Source organism: Pyrus communis, chromosome 4 (assembly GCF_041283825.1).
Source record: "Pyrus communis isolate YQ-2024b chromosome 4, ASM4128382v1, whole genome shotgun sequence".
Taxonomy (NCBI): domain Eukaryota; kingdom Viridiplantae; phylum Streptophyta; class Magnoliopsida; order Rosales; family Rosaceae; genus Pyrus; species Pyrus communis.
Genome location: NC_142568.1, coordinates 4,213,297 through 4,236,335, shown reverse-complemented (window position 1 = coordinate 4,236,335; position 23,039 = coordinate 4,213,297). Strand labels below are relative to the sequence as shown.

General features: G+C 36.6%; 3 protein-coding genes across 4 annotated transcripts; all 3 read right to left on the bottom strand.

Annotated features, from left to right (window-relative positions):
- Positions 1-530: 530 nt before the first annotated feature.
- On the bottom strand, positions 531-4,686 carry LOC137722854 (vesicle-associated protein 2-1). Of its 2 annotated transcripts, none has more exons than XM_068461955.2 (8): positions 4,292-4,686; positions 3,945-4,082; positions 2,586-2,656; positions 2,408-2,489; positions 1,988-2,103; positions 1,785-1,910; positions 1,430-1,504; positions 531-841 (listed from the first exon to the last, which is right to left on the bottom strand). In XM_068461955.2, exons 2-8 carry the CDS (start codon positions 4,003-4,005, stop codon positions 707-709), a joined length of 666 nt encoding a protein of 221 aa, XP_068318056.2. In that variant the 5' UTR covers positions 4,006-4,082; positions 4,292-4,686; the 3' UTR covers positions 531-706. The 2 variants fall into 2 exon arrangements, with proteins under 2 accessions (XP_068318056.2, XP_088548496.1); XM_088692370.1 differs by having other exon boundaries at positions 3,945-4,109; positions 4,292-4,648.
- A 5,521-nt stretch (positions 4,687-10,207) lies between these two features.
- Positions 10,208-12,576, bottom strand: LOC137722544 (large ribosomal subunit protein bL19cy). The gene is made up of 5 exons (XM_068461573.2): positions 12,383-12,576; positions 11,881-12,249; positions 11,429-11,515; positions 11,209-11,342; positions 10,208-10,501 (listed from the first exon to the last, which is right to left on the bottom strand). The coding sequence occupies exons 1-5, from the start codon at positions 12,404-12,406 to the stop codon at positions 10,393-10,395; spliced, it is 723 nt and encodes a 240-aa protein (XP_068317674.2). The 5' UTR covers positions 12,407-12,576; the 3' UTR covers positions 10,208-10,392.
- A 4,557-nt stretch (positions 12,577-17,133) lies between these two features.
- LOC148697325 (uncharacterized) lies at positions 17,134-19,343 on the bottom strand. Its single transcript, XM_088691980.1, has one exon. It carries the CDS (start codon positions 19,242-19,244, stop codon positions 17,370-17,372), a length of 1,875 nt encoding a protein of 624 aa, XP_088548106.1. The 5' UTR covers positions 19,245-19,343; the 3' UTR covers positions 17,134-17,369.
- Positions 19,344-23,039: the final 3,696 nt, after the last annotated feature.

Sequence of the window (23,039 nt, the reverse complement as noted above, 5' to 3'; positions counted from 1 at the left end):
TCCTGTAACACACCTTGCTTTAACCATGCCCTTTTTTTCATTTGATTTATTCAATCTGGTGACCAGTAATAAAGAGTAGTGTTTGAGAATCCGTTGAGCAAGGTATATGGAGTTCTCTGACGTGGAATCATGGTGAATGTTAAGGATATGAAATCACAAACTGGGAAGGTTTACAGAAGATCCTGAGCAAGAAATACTTTTCCACTTGAAGCCGCTAAGGTATACAGAAATCCACCTCCGAAGATGCATTTATTCTGTTAATGCCTACCTTTCAACATGACATGTATTCCGCATCACATTCGTCACCAAACTTCGAATTACCATAAGACTCGTAACAATCGGAAATTTGAAAATACGGCGTGCAAATTAACTTGCAAAACGGTGTTTTCAAGCTGCAAACAAATTTACCAGACGGGAGCAGTGAGCGTATAACGCGATGGTGAAACATGTGCAACAGCGCTACTCAAGTTTTTTTCTAGGGAGACCTACCGAACAATGTCAGAAATGCTGCATACCGAGCGTATAACACGTTGGGGGAAACATAAACATAATCAATAAATCAACTAATCGCGATGCAAATTTGCAACAATCATCATCAATATACAGAAACGGAAGTAAAGCAAACTTTCCAGCAAACGGAACACAAAGAAATTATACAATGAATTTGTCAAGAAAATATTTCCTGATATCCTGAATAAACGTTAAGTCATTCTGTAGATGGTGAAGACAACGAAAGGTTCAAGAGGAAGCCAACCATGAGTCCAATGAGTCCCACTAAAATTGAAAAGGTGAAGGAGAAGCCTGGGTCACTCTTCCGAAATCTTCGCCTCTTCAGTATATCCTGTAGTGAACAAAAGAGAATGTCAGGGGTGAGAGCGCAAGCATGTCGTTTGACATATTTAACCAAACCACTTTCTGAAGGACATTTCCATATATAGTTTATATAATTATACTTCCCCTACTTATTTCAGCTCCTATCAACCTCACCCGCATTGTCTGAATACATGTTGAAAGTAGGAAGAAAAAACTAGTCAAAATCCAGATACATACGTATCCAGATACCGGGTCATTTAATTTCTTGAATTGTTGTTCCGAGCATTAAACAACTTATAAGTACTTCTGACCATATATAGCTCCTCGTCTTCAATTTTCCAGAATCTCTATGGTCACCTAATAAAATTCTAGTCTTCCAGCTTTTAATAGTTGTGATGAATGTCTCTTTATGTTGTATTAAATATACGTTGGAGCGTTAGATTTGAGATTAAAATATTTCCATGGTCCAGACTCAAGATTAACGCACCAACTTTTAATGTTTGGACTCTAGCTATAGGTAAAGATCAAACAATCAAGGATAAGCTACTTAGGTTAATACTTTAGTCTTTCTGTACGTGTGTGTATTAGAGAAGCAGAGGAATAATTATCTACTAACCACTTCCTGTTGAAGTTGCTGTGTTTGTCTAACAGCTGCATCTCTTTCTTCCTTCAGGCGTTGGAAAGCTTGATTCTACAAGTACAAGTTCTAAAGAGTTAGAATATGAAATTAATTCAAATATATTAAGAATCACTGCAATAACCTATGACATTTTATATTGGGCTGTTACAAGTTTTCGGTAAGCAAGCACTGAAAAAATGTCAACTAAACAAATGGGAGCACATAATCTTCGTATAATTCAAATAACAAGTTCAGATGATTCAAACTTCACATGATTTCTTAAATTTTATTTTATTATTATTTTCAGACATAGGATTGTTCTGCAGATAAATAATATGTGGAATAAACTTACAGAATTAGTATCAAGACTATGCATGGAGCTCTGCATAGCTTCATCTTCTGAGTTTCCTTGAGCGGGAGTGATATACACAACTCTAAGCTTGCACTCCTCTAAAACCCTTCCACTTTCCTTGGTGAACTAGATCAAATGTTGTGTTAAAATGACAAATCAAGCTAGCAAAACAGAGCGAGTAATGTCCAACTTAAAATTCTTACAGTATCTTGTGGAAGGTCATCAACATCGGTATTTGGAGGCACTGTTGTACTCAGCAGAAGAAATTTATCTTTGCACTGCATATCTGGAGGATATTCTCGTTGGGCTTGGAGGGTGACTGCAGACCCAGCAGTTAGTTGGAAGCCAGTATTACAAAAGCTTTTAAGGATATTAAGGTGCGTTATGTGCATATAATAAACACTAGTCGACGGTGCATGAACAATATGTTACATTCTTATGATTGGCCAAAGCCAGCTAACACAATCTTAGATTGAAAACTTTCCATTTGAAAGTATTGCCTGAGAGGATCACCAATACTGGAGATCACTTGTTGGGCAGTCAGAGGTTTCTGAAGTTCGAGGTGAAGAAATAAGATTACAAAACAAATGGAAACTGTAACAACATGATGAGAAGAGTATTACCTCTGATTACATATGAATCCCAAGGCTGTATAATACCAGTGTTGGGCCGTACAAAGTACTTCTTCGGTGAAGTGGTTTTAACCTAGAAACAAGAGAATGATGAAAACAAATAAAAAACATGCACTAGCGAATTTTAGATTGGATAAACATTGAATTCATTTATGAACAAAATTGGTACCTTAAAAGCAACATGGTGTTCAGTGTGATTGACAACTTTTAGATCACAAAAGCTTTGCTTTTCCAGTTCAACTGATCAAGAAAGTCATATTCATTAGTATTTTATCAAACGTCATTAAACAATAAAAGAAAAAACTTTTTATGAAAGAATTTGAAAAGAAATTGCCTGGACATGGCACTAACTATAGTCAAAATTATGTAATAGTCCAATATGTATTTATGAGATTCACCCTATTAGCCGGAATTGTTTCAATTTGAACCCTTCCAAAAACCAGAGGAGTGCTGGCACTGCTTATCATGAGCATAGGTAGGTAATTAGGTATAGAGCAAACATAAGTATGAAACTTAGGGCAAGCAAGTTCATGGGATTCAGTGCTGGAACCAGCAGTATATGTTGTTTGTAGTGGATTTCATCACAATGTGTAGTCACTCTTGTTTATAACATACCTAATTCAGCAATTCTTAGATTGCTGCTAAACCAGTAAGATCTGAAAAGAAACCATAAGTCAACCACAGAGTTCAGAGAGTTAAAGGAGTATAACTGCTAAGGTGACCACGGAGTCCAGAAATCTGCTAAACTATAGGGTATGTAATCCCAGTCACTATGCATAGTAATTAGTAACCCTTCGATAGCTTTCTGAAAGTAATTAGTAACCCAATAAAACGAAGATTCCTAACAATATCTAGGATGTAACCTAGGGGGTGGTATAAAAGCTATTCAACAATTGTTAATAAAAATCCGCTTTGGTCAATTAAGACAAAGGTTCAAAAGTAGAGCTCAAAAACCCAAAGAAGAGGCCATGAGGTACTCAACAAGAGAAGCAAAATAACAATAAAATAAAAAAGACTCGTGTCGAATGAGAGGTCCGTCACACATTATCTTATACGAGCTAAAGAAACCCTCCTCAAACTTTTTCCTTTGATCATATTCACCTTTTTCTTAGCACCCGCCATCATGTTAACAATCATTCAACATAAATCTACCGTTAATTGACAACGCAAACCTTTTAAGATACAAGCAATCATATGTGCCTAGATCACAAACCTTGCTGAGCTACAAAAGTAACCCAACAATCTATTGTTAATCTTAATTAAGAAAAAAAACTAGCAACAATGATCTCTTCCCCTTCAAGTCGCCCAAAAAACAGTCATTGTCAATGAAATTCCAACATTTATGAGTTCATGCAATTCAATTATCCTCGAATTCTCGGGAGAAAAAAAAAAAAAACATCTTTCTATGATCATTCGAGTATAATCATGATCAATTTCCCACAATAATTCAACTAAACCCATCTGATTACCCAAAGCGGCATGCACGTATGTGTGTGTGTGTGCAGGCAGAGAGAGAGAGAGAGAGTACATAGGAATTTGAGCTCATCAGGATGAACGGAAATCAACTGATTACCACCACCGGCACTCATGATGGAACACCACCAAAGATGCAAACAATTTTCCTTCTTTCTTTTTCTTCCAAAATTTCACCAAACAATCTCAAACCCTGCCGTTCAAATTACCAGAACAAACCCTAGCTCAGAAAATCAATTACAAAAACATGAGAGAATTAACGACTCCGCGGGTACATGGTTCACATAGAGAGAGAGAGAGAGAGAGATAGAGAGAGAGAAGGTGTTTGTGAAAGAAAATGTGCTTATGTGTTAGTGAGAGAAAGAGAGAAGGAGAGATAGAGAGATTGAATTGGGAACTAACATATGGCAGGAGGAGGTACGGATTGCTCGGTCCAACGGCAAATTCGACCTCAGCTTCGGAGATTCAGCCACCAAGATCGGGTTCGGTCCGAGCGATCTTCAACACCAAAACCAAACTCACCTCCTAATTAGATTTTAGAGAGAGAGAGGAAGAGAGAGAGAAGGGGAGGCTCCGATGGAAACGGCGGAGCTTCGAATTTCAATAAGAAGGGCAAGGTGAGGAGGGAGGGAGAGAGAGGGATGGAGAAGGCCACGTGTCAACAGGAAGGGAGTGATGACGCCCGCTTCAAAAGTGAGAGACAACGCTGACGCTCAGGAGAGGAAGAGGAACTGGGGAAGGCTTTCGTGGTGACGATCCTTTAGACTTTCGTGTACGTATTACGTAAATACCGTCCCATAACATACCCACAGTCACCCATCAATAATTAATAATCTAATTAATACAATTCTGTTTCTCAGGCAAACGATGGTTAGCTTAGCTGATAAGATTCCTATATTGTGTGCCGTCGTCTCATTAAATTTAAGTCTCGCTATTGGCAATTCTCGTTGGTGCATAATTTGTTAATTTTACGTAAATTCTTATCATTGACATTTGGCATGTTAGGTACCACGTGTAAATCATTTCGGCTCGAGGTTGTGATTATATCTTGATTCAGTTGCTGCGAGTCTTGAAAACTCTTAATTATTTACAAGGGAAGTGTTATTGGCACTTCAAAAATCTCATTTTACACTTCTCTCACAAGTGTATTTTTCTTTCCTAATATAGAAAGTTTGGAGTGTAGAATGAGATTTTTGAAATGCTAATAATAATTCCAATTTACAAAAGGGATATCTTTATGTCAACAAGATAAAAAATAAAAAGACAATTGATTTTTATTATAAAATAAAATCATGAGCATATCTCTATTAATTAATGAAACTTTTTTTGTCAACTAAAAGAGAATGAAAAGACAACTTCGTCTATTATCACACAAAAAAAAAAAGATGCGTAATAATGTAATTTCACATGTCCAAATTTTACATTTTTTTTATTGAAGCCTCATTTACCGGTGATGTTAAAATATCTCTAATATTTAAAATTTAAAAAAAAAAAAAAACCAAGAACAAAAATCTCCCACTCCTCCCACATTCTCTCTCTTTCTCTCTCCCTCTCTCCCTCTCCCCTTTTCATTTTCTAAAAAAATAAATATATGCACACACACAAAATAAGTAAGCAAATGTTAGTATAATTATAAACAAACTAAATTTTACATTTTTTTTCAAACACTACACACACGTTATCATAACATCTTTAATTTGAAAAAGAAAAAAAACATCCACATTTCTTCTCTCTCTCTTGTCTTTCACGTTTTCCTTCAACTTTTCTCCTTTTTGTATTATAATTTTTATTCTTTTTATATGTTATATTTATATACACATAATGTGTGAGTTTAATCTTCGTTTTGTTACTTATTAATTAATCAGGAGAGAGAAAACATTTAAAAGTAAAAAAAAATTATATTTTTCTAGAAATAGTGTGTATTTTGTTCACTTCCAAAAATAGTGTGCGTTACTTTGGTTCAGTTTTCAGAAATAGTGTGTAATTTTGCCATAGTTCCAGAAATAGTATGAGTTATTTTGATTCATTTTCAGAAATAATGTTGATTATTTTGTTGTAGTTTCAGAAATAATGTTTATTTTGCTTCCAGAAATAGTGTGGATTATTTTAGTTACGTTTCAAAAGTAGTGTGAATTATTCTGGTTACGTTTAAAAAATGGTGAGGATTATTATAATTTTTTGTTTATCTTTGAAAAAAATTTAAAGTATTATAATTGAGTAGAAGCATAAAGGCATCATTTCCCTTCATGATAAATTCCAAATGTTAACGTGACTAAGGAAATTTAAGCATTCTCTTTAGTGTGGGTGAATTCATATAATCGCAACTAAGCATAGAGGCCTTCCTGTTTGTAGCTTGATTCATTCCTTGTTTTAATATAGTTGTGAACATGAAAGATTCCTTGAAACAAGAAACCAGAATAACGTGTACAAAATAATATTTTTGTGTTTATGATTTTGGGGTTACGATCTCTCTCAAATTTGGTCCTCTGATTCTATCTTCGTAGGGTGTAGGTTTGTGGATGAGTTGTTGACCCAAAGGGCCGTCGGGGCTTGATCTAAGGATGAACAGTTGATGAACGGATCTTCAAGGGGCGTTGGGCTTGATCTTGAAGAATGGGTGTATGGATTTCTTCAAGGGCTTTTGGGCTTGATCTTGAAGGTTGATGGATGAGCAGATCTTCAAGGGCTTTTGGGCTTAGTCTTGAAGAACGATTGGATGTGTGGATTTGTTTGTGCTGTTGATCCAAGGGGCAGTTGGGGCTTGATCTTAGGATGAACGATGAACACTTTCTTCAAGGGCCGTCGGGGCTTGATCTTGAATAATGGTTGTGTGGATTTCTTCAAGGGCTTTTGGGCTTGATCTTGAAGGTTGATGGATGAGCGGATCTTCAAGGGCTTTTGGGCTTAATCTTGAAGAACGATTGGATGTGTGGATTTGTTGAGGTTGTTGATCCAAAGGGCCGTTGGGGGCTTTTGCTTAGGATGAACGGATGAACACTTTCTTCAAGGGCCGTCGGGGCTTGATCTTGAAAGAGGATTTAACGAAGAACGAAGAGAGCTTTCTTGATCCTTCGGAATTCTTGGGAATTTGGATGGTTGGAAGCTTTGGAGTTTCAAAGCTTCAAGGATTTGGGGAATTCTCTTCTAATTTTGGAGTAGAGAAATGTATTTGTGAATTCCTTGATGCTTGATACCTTGATGGAGAAGCCTATTTATAGGCTTTGAGAATGAATCACCACCACAAAATATTTTTTTCCTTTCCAAGCACCATTGCCTAATTTTCCCACTTAATGCAATATTGAAATTGAAGTGGTGTAACTTATGGCCTAATTTCCCACTTAATACCATTTTAAACTTGAAGTGGTCTAACTTATGGCCTAATTTCCCACTTAACACCATTTTAAACTTGAAATGTGTATGCTTTGTCATTGCCCAAATGAGAAAAACTTGCTTTGATCCGTAATGGATTGAAGTGTGCTTGCCTTGTCATTGCCCAACATGAGAAGAAAAACTTGTTTTGATCCTCAATGGATTGAAATGTGCTTACCTTGTCATTGCCCAAATTGAGAAGAAAAAACTTGTTTAATCATCCAAGGGTATTTCTTCCTATTTTGTTGAGTCACATGCCATGTGTACAATTTGTACGACACGTGGTGTATGCCATGTATGCCCTGACATGTCAAAACTTTAATGCGTTGGTGAACATTTGTTTTACTGAAATTTCGATGTCTACAATAGTCATGATGATGTTTTCCTCACGTCATCCATCGATTCCATCCCTCCGTATATGCAAGAGATGAAGAAGCTAATTAGCTAACAAAAATAAAGAATGTTAAGGAGAAAAAAACAAAGAGAAAAAGAAAATAATATATGTGTGTGTATATCTGTATACCTATATGTGTGTATATATATGTATACGTATATGTATATAAACACACATGCCCTATATGCAAAGGGATCCCCATTTTTTGAAAAAAATGGGGATTAAGTGTGGGCCCACTCCACATCAAACTTAACGATCCGAACAGTCTATTTTGTAAGTCTCGTTTCATAGATCATCTTTACAAAAATTCAATTCAATCCAAAACCATTTGCTTATCTAATTATTAAGATAAAATTTTATTGTTTCTTATGTAACAAAGTATTCATTAATTTCTTTGAACTAAATTAGATGTCTTAAACATTTCTAATTTTGCTAATACTTTGCAAGGATAATCTATAAGGTGCAACTTGAAAAATAGACGGTTCGGATAGTTAAAGTTTAATGTGTTGTGAACTTTACAACCAATCCCCATTTTTATAAAAAAATGGAAATCACTTCCCCCGTGTGTGTGTGTGTGTGTGTGTATACACGCACCTTTGTCGTCATCATCTACAAGTTGCAAAGTTGGAGATTGTTGGGCGGCCGCTTATTTGTAGGCTTTAAAGTCATTCTTTCTTCTTCACAAGAAGGGATGTTTTCATTCAAAATTACCTCAGCCATCTCCAATCACCTATAAACGTAAACAGAAAATTCAATTACGGAACATCGAATTCTTCTCTTCTTCATCAAATTGAAAGGTTAACAATCAGATGAATGAGGAAGGAAGGGCAGAAATTTACTTTTGGTTTTTTTGCCGATGTCGGTGAAAGTTTAAGTCCCTTGCTCAGGGCTGCTATGCGATATTAGAAAGAATAGAAGGTTTTGAATGTTAGGAAGAAATGGGGGAGACAGAGCATATGAGAGATCTCCATAAATGGGATTTGAATCTCTTCCGGATCCAAATTGTGGGGATCCTAGGAATCCTCACATCCTAATCGATTATCGTATATCATACGGTCAGAAATTATTTTGAATTTTTTTATTTAAAATCAAACATAAATAGTATCTAATAAAAACTAACCGTACGATGTACGATGAACGTCTAAAATGTGAGCATGATGAAATTGAGGTTCCACCATAAAACCAATTGGCAATATGAGGAGTAACCCAAGACCATATAAGAACATAGCAAACCTTGTCCCTCATCGATGTGGGATAACTCTCAACACGTCCTCGCACGTGTAGCGGATTTTCAAGCCTACACGTGGACAACAACTGGGTGACGTGACGCTCATGTGGCCGTTGGGCTTCACACGTGAACAACCTTACTCTGATACCATGATGAAATTGGAATTCCACCATAAAACCAATTGCCCATATGGGGAGTAACCCAGATCATATAAGCACATAACAAACTTTGTCTCTCACCAATGTGGGACAACTCTCAACACTTTAGGATCCCCACAAAAGAATCCGGAGAGGATCCTCATATCCATAAATGAAGAGAGATGCTTGTCGTTAGGGACAAAATCGTAAACTCAATGTTTGGGCCATTTTAATTGGATTGATTTAGTGTTTAGGTTTGTTCTAACCATTAAATAAAGTTATTACATGACTTTTGGTTTAAACTCAAAGTTTTCAAATTCTTTTTATTTTATTTTAAATCCATTTAATTGCATTCTTTTAGATGTAAATACGAATATTAATTGGAAACTTTATTTATTTATTTTATTTTAACAAATGATATTATCTACACTAAGGAGGAGGGGGTGTGCTTAGCCTCACAATGAACTAGCAATAATGTGGTTCAAATTCACCTTTGGTGAAAATCAAACCTAAGACCTCTCATTTATAAGTAAATAGGAATACTACTAAACCGTAGTACGAAGTAGCAATATTAATTGGAAACTTGAAGTGTGTCAACAAATATTGATGGATGGTGAATAAAGATTCAAGGCATAAACAAAAGAAGGGCGGAAGCCTAATACAAAAGAACTCGCCAACCACCGGATTTAAACCTCAAGAGACCTCCAATTTAAAAGTAAAAAAGAATATTATTAAACCGTAATACTAAGTAGTCTCGTTTGAAAAACTTTACTTGTGACACTTATACTATTAATAATTAAATATCAAATAGCTAGAATCAATTTTTAGCACTAAAAGTTATTTTAAATTGATCATGGCACAGGATGTGAATATTTTCAAATTAAGAAGAAAAAAAAGATACAACATTCTTTTTAGCTTCTCACACGCCCCTTTTAAATCCTGTCCGTTGATTCTGTTTGACTTATCCGATCTGATGGTTAAATATTAATAGAGGTGTGTGAGAAACTAAAAGAGATGTGTGAAAATCACATCCATTTCCGAATACAAGAGGTTTCCATAGGCTAGGGAAGACCTCCAGCAGGGAAGGAAATATAACCTACATGCACCGTTGGAAATATGCTGTCATGGTTGCTGTAAAATAAAATAAAAAAAACACTGAGTTCCTCCCAATTAATCAACTGAAACAGCAATAGAAAGAAAGGGGGAAATTAACCTAGCATATATTTATAGATACAACAAAAATTGGGGAGAACTGATACACATATCACATTCAATGGATTCCTGGATGGAAATACATATAGTTTTTACAACGTGACGGTTTTCATGAGACTACTCTGAAACCGAAAACAACCAAAGAAGAGCCGTATACTATTTCTCATTTGAACGTCGAGAGCCTTGGAAGCTTGTCTCTCAAATAGTACAACCTCGCCCTCCTGACCTTCCTGTGACTCAGTACCTTTAGCTCCTTAATGTTTGGTGAGTATCTGAAATGACAAGCAATAGAAACTAAAACCTATCACAAAAAAATATTCTTAACGGTAAATATGATTATCAAACTCTAATTATTTCAAAACTCGAGGAAAGGCTTTAAGGGGAGAAATAGCCAGTAAACATGGTAACACTCATACGAGCCTAAGCATCATCATCATGAATCCAAAACTGAAATCTAGGCATATTCTACGGGAGACAGGGTTTTTCTTCTCTCGTATATTTTATTAAGTACAAAAAGTCGAAAACGCAACGAAAAAGAAACCCTTTTGGGGTGGTTGGGGGTGAGAAGAATCTGATAAACTTCTTTGCAACCTCCTAGTCCATGCTTCTAAAATGATTTTATCACCTATGCACCCAACTACAAATATGGGTCGAGTTGTTTAAATTTCAAAGAATGAAACATAAAGTTTGCAATGAATTAGATTAGACTTGAAAATCCTAATAAATAACCATCAGTGACTATAAATATCCAACATAGATTTCTCCATGTTAGGTTCTTCAGAGTCATGTCATCAGAATTCAGAGATATGGCGAGGGATCAAAGCCCACTGACTCAAAAAAGACCTCATTGGTAACTGTAGCCGAAAGTTAATCATGTATAGCCCGATTAGTTATTTATGAAGTGTTATTGGACCACATTAAACATATGATTCTGCAGAAAAATCAAGCTGAGCATGTAGAACATAAAAGAAAAACTTACAGTGGGAACACAATCTCAACCCCTATGCCAGCAATAATCCTCCGAATGCGAATAGTTGTGTGAATACCAGCATTTTGTCTTGAAATGACAATGCCTTTATAGATAGACAACCTTCTCTTATTTTCAGGAACTTCCTGTAAGTCATACACATAAAAAGAATCACAACAGATGCAATCGGGGACGGTATAAATCTGGAGAAATGAAGCAGAACCACTATTACCAGTTTAATTTGCACAACATCTCCAGTTCTAATGTCGGGAACTGGCCTTTCCTGCTCTGCCGCCTCAACTGCCCTTTTATTTAATATCTAAGCGAACAGAAGAATTCCGGTCAACATTAATCTCGGGTTTTAACAATCACTTACGGTTGAATGGCGAATAAACAAATGACAAATACCCTGTTTAAATACATTCCAGTTAAAAAATAGCCAATGAAAAATGCATATTTTGAAATCCCTGCTACTCTGATGAGAATATAGAACGCAACGCAACATCGATATCATTTTCACTCCCACATTATGTCACCCACAGCATAATGATATCAATTTCAAAATTATGTCTTGGCGGGTTCAATTCTTCACTTTTGTTACATTTTCACACAAAGCAAGCAAAGCAGCAAGAGAGAGAGAGAGAGAGAGAGAGAGAGAGAGAGAGAGAAAAGGGAACAAATTACCCCCATTATATCTCCAAGCTTAACCCGAGACTTTCTCGGCGGCTTCGGCTCTTCGGATTCAGGCTCCAGCACTGCTTCTGCTTCTGCTTCCACCACGGCCACAGAGGCCTCGCCGCTCCCAGTTGCTTCATTCTCTTGGGCATCATCAGTGGCTCCGACTTCACCTTCAGAGCTCGGGTCTGCTCTCACAACGAAGTTCCGTTTCGATATCGCGGAAACAATGGGACTGAAAACGGACCCAATTGAGCTCGATGAAACCCTAGAGAGCGAAACCCGGGCGGAATTGGAAGAGCGGCGAGAGAGGGCAGCTGAAAACCCGAGCTTTACCGGCGGGTATTGATTAGGGTTTCGTGGAATTGTCATCAGAGCCTGAAAACCCACAAATTCATCAATTTCTCTCCACATTATTGCTACAATTCACACACACACGCACACCACACACACAACACACAACACACAGACACGGACCAAATGTATTGAGAGAGAGAGAGAGAGAGAGTACCTGTGGAAGAATTTTGGAGCCCATGGGAATTAGGATTTGTGGGAAATGAGGAAATGGTAGAGAGAGAGAGAGAGAGAGAGAGAGAGAGAGAGAGAGAGAGAGAGAGAGTTAGAGAGTAGAGGTCATGGGAGTAACCATGGAGTCTGCTTGGAAGAGGAAAGAACGAGGAGGACACAGACGGCCTTATCTGTTCTATCTATTCCGCACGTGCGTCGCACGTAGGAAAATCATGCTTCCTGTTTTTTGTTTTGTTTTTTTTGGAATATTTGTTGCTCCTAGTTGGACTTGTAAAGCGATCGGAGATGGGTCGGACCACCCTATATCCGATCCGATTTTGAAACCGTTTCAAAACAATCCGGTTCGATAATTCGACGGATCTTCTAAAATTAAGTCCATGTCCGTTTTGTTGGTCAGGGGCGAATCTTATTAAGGGACAATGGGACACGTGTTCCTTTCAAGTTTTTGGCCTCAAAAAAGATAATCTGAACAGGAATTAAGGTCCCGCTTAAATTGAAGTTGTCTTTCGACATTCGATACGATGTTGAATTAGTTGACGATGAATAATAATCAACTCATCACCACCAACTCTATCACTCGCTCCTCACCCAAAATCACTAGAAGACGGATATAACATAAAAATGTTTAGCTGTAAAGTTGATTTTGGTAGCTCATGAAGAAGAATTATCTCATCTCATATGTCTAATAAATTTCTTATGAGTCCTAATAATTCGACGGATCTTTTTGGTTGTTAAGTTATAGTAGCACTGAGCAACATTCAACAGCCCCATTCTGGTTTTGCACTAAAGTGCCTTAAGTAGCCCCCGAAGAGTCCATTTTTCTCTCTGTCTGAGCTTTCAAAGATATACCAACCATAGGCTGCTTCGGTTTGGGATTAGGAAGAGAGAAGTTTCGACGGCCCTAGCCGAATCCGTAAATGGAAAACGTGACAATGGAAATTGAGGGTTCGACAACTTTGAAAGGGTCTGCAACTGTGGATGTGTTGGTTGAGAAAAAAAATTATAGAATTTGGTTGTGGTGTTAAGAGCTTGTTGGGTTAGAAGGGATACTACTTTGGTATAAATGGAAATCCCTCTCACTTATGTGGTGAGTTTATGTAACAACTATTTGTCCAGCGTCAGGTTATAAGTTGGTATTACAATTTACAATCATGCTCCTATGTCTTCACTTTTAAGTTTCTAACAAAGTAGTGGCTAACGTCACAATCTAAATTTCCACATGTTATTTTGGGTGACTTTTGTCGCGTTACCTGCCATAAGACTCCTCTCGTTGTTTTATAGTTGGTTCATGAATAAAGTCTCCGTCATACCACTGAGATCAGGTTCTTAAAAAAGAAAGTAAATCCACTGCTTGGTTTACGGGAAGGGAGAATAGGGAGGTGAAGTGGAGAAGAGAGGGGGCTGTCATCGACTCGAAGCCGGAGGGGAGTTGGTGACGGGAAAGGTAGGTTGGGTGTTGGGTTTTCTTTTAGAAGACAACTTGGGGTTTCTTTAAGAAATAACATTTGATATTGCTCTTCACTTGTAAATATGAGGTTTTAAGTTCGAATCTTGTTGATAGCGAATTCGATACTAATTTATTATTGCCTCACTGTGTGACTTAGCCCCATATTCTGACCCTTTAATGTAAATATATAGTTGTCTAAAAAATAAAAAAATAAAAAACAAAGAAGAAGAAATCATTAGCAAACTACGATCGTTAAACTACAAAATTTGAAACAATACAAAATTAGAGATTCTCTCAAATTATAAGCAGAAGGTCTTATATTCGACTTAATGCAACTTTATGATCTAGCTTTGATTTGCCTTGGGACATTCCATATTGTCCCTTATCATCAAATGTGTCATTTTTTTCCCGTCAAATTGAAGTATCTCGGGGCCTTCTGCAAATTGATCTAGCTTTGATTTGCCTTGGGACGTTCAATATGATTTATTTATGGCAAAGGAATAAATGTGCAGCGCACAGTGCTGTCAAATTGACGTTTTGGGATTGTTTGGGCTTTTTGCCATCCAAGATAGTATCTTTTGGGTTCGAGGCCTTCTGCAATTATGTTCGGAACATCTCAAGCCTTAATTCCAATTATTTTGGGCCAATTTTGGAGCCTTAAAGATCCAGAAACGTGGCTATTTTGAGACTATGTAGATTTTGGGCGAATTTTACTAGTCAATTTAGGATTATGTTTCCTAATTTATTTGGTTTCCTAGTATTATTCTAAGACCTTTTCTAGGTAGGGTTTTATTTTCTAGTAGTATAAATAAGGCTTTTTAGTCATTAGGGTTGAGAGGGGGAGAAGGAGAGAACGCACGCACACTTTAGAGAGCTTTTGGATTCAAGTTTATTTTCAAGGTGTTTTCTATCCTTATTTTTAATAATATTTGGTTGTATGATTGTTAGTAACTAATTTCCATTTGCTAGGGCGAGGCCACGAGCCTTAGCAAGAATATGTAGTTTCTTTTCAATTTGCTTATGATATTTTGCATGCAGATTTTGAATTATTAATCACCGGTTTAAATTATCTAATTGTCTTAATGCTTAGCTATCATTAGGATCTTTAGAAAAGTATTTTGATGCAATTTTGGTTGGAGGTTGGTCCCTGAAATTGACGAAGGCTTCTTGTGATTAATATGTGCAAGTTCACTTAGGATGAATACCACGTCTTAAGGGTTGTATGGTTTTTCAAAAGGTTTCACAAAGCATAATAAGTCATGCATGTTTAGATTTGATCTGAATACGATAGACAAATTGCATGTTTGATATACGCTCTACATTGGGATTCCAAGTAGGCATATATTAGGAAAACCTAACCTTTAAAATATGCATGTGTAATTCATAAGTAAATGGAATAACTACATAGGATTGTTAAGGTGACGCAGGAACCCTAGGCTTTTACGATTTTAATTTTCAAAAACTGTTTTCTTTTAGTTTATTTTATCTTGTCATTTTATTTAATTGTTTTCTATTAAAATCGTTTTTATTATTTTAAATCAAAAAATCAACATTTTTCTCAACTTTGTTTTAAATAATTAATTAAGATTTGATTTAACACAAATTATTCATTCAATCCTTGTGGATAACGACCTTGTTAGAGCTGCTATACTACAATAACCTTGTACTTTTCCAAGTATTTCTCTGGAGCAAAAATTAGTTCATTGCCTGACTAGGTAACTAGGAAATTCAAAATCTGCTTGAATCTAGAATAATGATTAGTAGGAAATTATTTCAGAAGAATACTTGCAGCCAAGTAGAGACGTTCAAGTACACCTTATCGCTTCACTACTTGCTTTCAGAAGCAATGACTATACTTCCACAACATATGATATTATTTAATATTGTTTCTACAAATTATTATTAGAAAAAAGATATATCGTCAATTTAAAAAACAAAAAAAAAATAAAAAATAAAAACAACTTTGACCCAAGCATAAACCAGTACTTTGAGCATCCAATGAGACAATTTCAAAAATAACAACAAGGCCATTTTCATGAATAATGAAAATAAATTGTCTCCTCAGCAAGGATTCCACAGTAACTTTCGAGTCCAGGAATATCTGGAATGTTCTTGTTGTTTGGATGAACCAGCTGAAGTTCAAGATTAAAAATGTTATGGGAATTTTTCTAGTATATTTGATATTATTTATACAAAGATCATTCACAATAATTGGATTAAATCTTAGCTTAAAAACCCTCAAAGCTTTTCTAAAAATTGGGCTAAAGTAAGGGATGGGGAGAAAAATTGATTTTGAGATAGATTCCATCCAAAATTTGAGCCAGGAATAAAGAAGTGGCTCATTAATGTGCTTAAATGCGAATGTCTTGTGCCCACTCTCAGCGCACTAACTCACCCAACTAGCCAGTCTTGGACAAAGCTACAGTGGTTGGGACCCATTGTTGACAGTTTCGTCGAACACCTTTTCAGATCCCAACTGTTACTTCTTGATCGTTCAACTATCATAATTGAACTTGATCCAACGGGTCATAGTAAAAAAAAAAAAAAAAAAAAAATCTTTTATAATCACATTAAATCGAACAGCTAAGATTGATATGAGCAAATCTACCAGTAAACAAAAATCCTAAAATTAAAACGGCTAAATTTTTTTTTTAAAATTTATTTAAATTAAAAATTACCCAAAAACCTATCGATACCTATGTATGTTTTTTTTTTTTTTTTTTTTTTTTTTTTTTTTTGTTTTTTGTTTTTAACAAACTATATTATTTACACTACTAAGGGTTGGGGGAGTGGGTTAAGCCTCACAATAGATTAACAATAATGTGGTTCAAATTTGCTGTTGACGATAATTGAACTTAAGACATCTCATTTACAAGTAAAGAGGAATACCACTAGACCATAGTACTAAATGATATGTATTTTTAAAATCCACAAAAATTCACTTTACTCATTCAATTCTTCCATTTTTTTTTTCTTCCTACCTGCTACCACTATTTATTTTCATTTCCAAATTTTCATGATGTCGGAACGATGGTATTAGAAAACCTAATTGGTCAATGATGAAGACAAAAAGGAGTAGTGGTGAAAGTCGTTGACAAGAATGGGTTGGTTGTGCTTCGTTTCCTCTGAATGAATGAGCTTAATTAAAAACTGAATAACAAATGGCAGAGGCTTCCTTAATTAATTTGGTCCAAACTTGTAACAAAGAAAGGAATAACATCCCTAACTAAAGATTATAAGTAAAATTAAAAACTGAATAATAAGCTTAATTTCAGTAAATGAATCCATAATACTCAATCATCCATATATTATAATTTAGGGGATACTCAAATACATAATATATCAAATAGTTTTCAAATTCAGAGCAGAAAATTCTGGTAGCTAGCAAGCAAAGAAACAACTAAGAGGGAGAGATCAGGAAATTATGTCAAGTAAGAGATGATGAATGCGAACGGAACATAGAGCATCAACCCAATGACAATGCCAAGTTGCCAACAGAGTCCACGATGAGCAAGTGAGCAAATCAATCCACAACAGCAAGAGCTTGAAACTGTTCGTCCGAGAAGGCTGCTTCCATGACATGGTGCAGGCCAATATCCCCACCATTCTCCAAGAAGGACCTGACCAAATCATTAGACCAGCCACGCAATAGCGTCACCCCTGGACGAGGCAAAGCGATCGAAGGCATTTCCCAGCACCAAATATCCCAAAACAGAATGTGAGGCACCGCATCATCCCCATACCCTTTGTCCTTAAACATGGTCCTTATGGCCTCGTACTGAGTCTCCCAGGCCGCGCCATCAAAAAAATCAGAGCCCATGTTGTCGTTGAAGATAAAGAGCTTTTGGATCATCTGATCTGGCTTCAAATTCTCATTGACAGTCACTTGGAGAATCAAATCAAACACCTTTGGCAAATGAACTACCAGGCAGCCGTCCATTCCCATCAAAAAAGATAATTTAGACCTTAGGCCATCGTTGCAGGGTACTGAATACAGATGAGGAAGACGAAATAACAGAGCGTGGTCATCCCCGGCAGCAGCCGGAAGAGGAGCGGAACTGATCAGCTTTCCTTTCCAGGCTGGCTCTTCATTCAGTTCACTCACAAAAAGTCCCAAACTCGCCGTCAATTCCCTAGCCCCGCCCATAATTCTGTCCATGTTACATACAGCGAAGCAGTTTCTGAATTTGCCACCCTCCTTGTGCTTGCGCAGCAATGCATTCCACTGAAGCTCAGCCGCCTCCCCAACATTCGCATCTTGCAAATATCGTATGATAAAATGTGGAAGCAAAGCATCGGGCTCTATGAAGCAGCTTAAATTGCCTTTGCTTGCTGTTGCTGCTGAGGCTTTCACCTGCTCCAAATATTTAATATCCACACCCCACCGTCTCGGGTTGAACCTGCCCTGACGCTTGTAGTACTTCTGCAAGGGCACCAAGAACTCCTTCCTCAGCCGCTCCCACTGATCATCCTCCTTTGATGATTGATCTGGTTGTTGCGATTGTGACACCAAAGGGAAGAGCCGCCTGGCAGTGCTTTCGCGAAGCGCAATGGCGCGGAGGGCATGGGCGTCGGAGGGGAATGTGGTGAGGAAACAGTCTGCGGCCTCGGAGACGTAGAGATCAGCAAAAGCATCAGCATCAATAGGACGTATAACAGAATCATGTTCCTGAGAATCATCCTCGTCATGATCGTCGTCATCAGTTAAATAATCAGAAGGCTTGAGTTCCAGCTTGTTCTGCTGCATCTTTTGAATATCGGACTTGAGCCGCTCCACAAAAATATCCATAGCGCGGTCGTGCAAGGACTTGTAATGCGGATCGCGGTCGTATCTCTGGCGGTGTTTCTTCTCCATCTCCTCCACCTCCGTCTCCTGCTGGCCCTGCTGAAGGAGAAGGCTGTAGAGAATCTCGACAATGGAGTACAATCCCCCGAAAGAGTCAAGGTTATGCGCCAGAGTTCTGGGGTGGTTGCGGTGGAGCCAAGACGTGGCCGCGGACGAGGCTTCCGGATAGAAGTGATTTGTGGAGAGGTTGGAGATAAGCTTGAGGGTGGTGAGGGGGTTGTGGGACCAGGCGAGTGGGAGCTGTTGCTCGAGAGAGTTGATGAGGGCAGTGTCAGTGTGGGAAGTATGGGCGGCAGATTCTGGTGGTGGTGGTGGTGGTGGTCGCACCTTGAAAAAGATATCGAGGCACGGGTCACTGTAGGAGGAGGAGGAGTAGTAGGAGGAAGCCATAATCTGAGGCTTAGCGGCGGCGTCGGCCACCTTGGACGCTATGAATCTTGTTGCGAGGTGGAATTGCGGAGGAGGAGCGACACCAACCACCCTTGTCAGTGCAGGAAAAGAAACAATGCTGCCTGGTGTGGCTAATTTCAGAACCCTGGCCAGATTCTTCATCTCTAAATCTCAAATTCAAAATATGTCCCTCTGTGTTGGGTGGCGGTTGGAGTAGGAATTGTGGATCTTTATTTGTTGGAGAAGAAGATATGAGGATATAAATTGGGTCCGGGATTATAATTCTCATGATTATTTATCCTTGTTTTGCAAGTAATACGATTAATAATGTATTAGGATTTATAAAAATCACAGTTTTAATAGAATTAGGACTGCAACCGTCTTTCACTTTCTAACAAAAACTACAACAACAAAGCCTTGTTGGTCCTTCTACATAAGAATTTTGTATTTTAGAAAAAGTAAATGATTGTTTGGTTCAGAAGAATGGTTTTTCCTATTTTTTTTTTGTTTGTAATTTTCTAGTTAGTAATTTTCTGTTTCGTTTTACAAAACCATTTAATTTATAAATAACATTAAAAGAGCGAATGATCATTTTTGATCCCTCACCTCAGCCGAGTTGATAAATATCTTTAGCTCAATACATAATTAAGATTGTTTGTTCAATTTATTGGCTGTTTGTTCAATTTATTGGAGCTGAATACGTAATTAAGATTGTTTGTTCAATTTATTGGAGCTGAGCAGTGTGCCATAACTAGTTTCTTTGGTTTAGAATTGTCAAGCAGCTCATGCTGCCATGGTTCACGCTTGTTAAAGCTTTTAGTTTGAAGCAAGCAGCATTAGCGATAGGGTTTAAGGTGTTTGAGTTTAATATCAAGTAAGAGTGCCATTTTTAGATTCTGAAACTCTAGAGCCATAGGAGAGTAGTTGTTGAGAATTTCCAAGATGCGAAAGCCCTATGCGACCTTACCTCTGGGAAGCATGGTTGGAAGGTTGAAATGTTAATAAACGATGACAATTGTGGCAACGAAAGAAGAAGGAAGAAGTCTTAAGGCAAGCAGCATTAGCGACAGGGTTTAAGGTGCTTGTGTCAGGGCTTCTTCCTTCTCCTCTCGTTGCTAGAGTTGTCATCATTTATTAAAACTTCAACTTTCCAACCATGCTCTCCAGAGGCAAGGTCGCAGAGGGCTTCTGCATCTCGGAAATTCTCAACGACAACTCTTCTATGGCTCTGGAGTTTCAGAATCAACCGTTTTGTTATTACTCAAGAGGCTTGTCACCTCTCTCTCCAATGGAGGGGAAAAACGATCGGTATAAATAGACAGCCATGGAATTCAATTTGGTTTTGGAGGGTAGAGATTGAGCTGGGACCGAACAGACCCTTCTTAACTTGAAAGTCATGCAATTACAATGCCATTTTCTTGTCATGAACTTATCCTCGCAATGCAACTCGAATGATACCTTGCAAAAGACTTTTTATTGGGCTAATTAGGCATGCAATTACAAAGTGTCATGAACATATCCTCACAATGCAACCGACATGATAAAATTTCACAAATTTATCTATATATTCATAAACTTACATGAAAAATACAATAAATATATATATATATATATATATATATATATATATATATATCCCACTTATATTAGGGAATCACAAAAGGACTTTCTTTTTATACTCTTGGGCTCTTTTGATGGGCTAGACAGGAATGGGCATCAATGATAGATTAGGTTTTGTAAAACAAGACTTGTAACACGTGCAATATGATAAGTTAGATAGCCTACTCTATTATAAATTCATATTTTATCATGTATAATCTAGTTCATCTCACAGTTTGACATAACAAACAACGGAGTAAACTCAAATCCATTTTAATTGGTCACAACATATATTTCAACTGGCTCACCAAACAGGCCCTTACATTCTTATGCATGCTTACAAAAAGAGTGGATTCACTCCCTTAATGCAATATTTTTTTCCATATGGAATATGGAAATGGGTTTCTTTACTTATTTTTTGGGTTGATGATGGAAAGATGTTAAAATGTCGGTTGGTTGGTCTATGCATTTCTTCAAAACCAAAAGTAGGGAAATATGTCAAACATGAAATTATTGACATGACCACTGCCCGTGCTTGACAGTGAAGAACTAGAAATTTTCCCATGGGTTGGTTTTATTTTTTCTTTTCCTTGTGTGTTTTTAAGTGAGTTAAAAGAGTGTGTAAGTGTAGAGTTAGCAGTTGACAAGTGTCAAGTCCTGACATAGACCATAGAAAAGTCACAAAGAGCTTTGGATGCAAAAGATTTGAATTTGCATTAGCATTAAGATTAGAGGACGGGGATTTTCTTCGGATTTTCTTTGTAAGGATTTTAGGATCCTTATATTTTAGTTGTTCATAGTATATCGTGCGGTCAGCTTTCATTAGGTACTATTTGTGTTTAATTTTAAATAAAAAGTAACCACACAATGTACGATAAACGGTTAGAATGTAAGGATCGTAAGATCTCCACAATTTGAATTCGAATAGAATCCAAATTTTTCTAGAATTAGGATTAGGGGTGGTCAATATTAATTGTTTTCTGAGCTAGAAATTCCTTTTATAAAAAGAAATTGCACACATCACACGTGTGAACGTATTATATGTCACAATTCAATGCATAACTCATAGCACACGCAGCAACCATAAAGAAAATACATCTTACTATCTCCAATTCCCACTATGTCACTAATCCAATCAATTTTCTTTTTATCTTACATCAAAAGGCATTTGTTTGACCAAACAATGTATTACATAACATCTTAGGAAGGCTGCAAACAAAAATAAAAAATAAAATATTTATCCAAAAAGAGTATGAAACGTTCCAAAATATTCCGGTTTTTTATATTTATATACCAAAATTATGTTTTGCAATCAAGTTTTGTATTTTATTGTTAATTTTGAATGCACTTTGTTTATTGTTTTTATGTTAATCATACCCTTATATATTAAAAATGAAAAGCATATTTTACAAAATAAACTGGATTTATATATAAGCATATACGGTATATCAAATATTGAGAAATAACAATAAATTTGTAAGTACGAAAAAATTTGAGAATATTAAAAAACTTGTAAAAGAAATGAATTTCTAAATCATGTTTCAAAATTTCTATGATTACTCGGAATTCGAATATTCTAAAACTTTTGAATTTGAAAATTGTGATTCGATGTGACTTAATTCTACAATTTAAAAAATAAATAAATTGAAAACGTGTTTCTAATTCGTCTGTCTAACAATCATCCCTAACTGATTGAACACGATCAAACTACCCAATAACGCAGTCAATTAACTTTCCAGAGGGAGGCCGAAATGTCTGTGTGAGTCTTCCTGACCCCCAAAAAGATAGAGTGATGTTATTCCCACCCCCAATGTCTTATCTTTTCACCCATCTTTTAATGAAATTTTTAATTACAAATTTGTCCATTTGCAGAAAAACTGATAAGGACATTAATTATCTTGTTTTGCTTAATTTAAAAAAAAAAAAAAAAAAAAAGGTTGGCCATGAGAGACGATTTGTCGACCTTAAACCCTGACTCATATTTTCACCTCCTTTCATTCAGAGAAAGTAAAAAAATATCAACGGACTTAGAAGATGACCTTTTCATTGAACAGGTGGCAGTGACGCTTCTACAGAAGAAGTAGAAGATTATATTTCTATTGAAAAGGTAGAAGAGTAATTTGTGTGTAGGTCATTTGAATTTGTCCATCGTATTTTTGAATTTGTCGTTGTCGAATTCTTTTGAATTTGGATACCTCTGTCGTTTCCATTTGAATTTGTAGACCTTAGTGGTTTTCATTTAGATATGATTTGTTATATTTTTTAAGAGACAATTTTATAATTTCATATGTATGTATATATTAAAGGTTATTTTGGGAATAATAGTGGGTGGGGAAATAGCATTATAATTTTTTAACT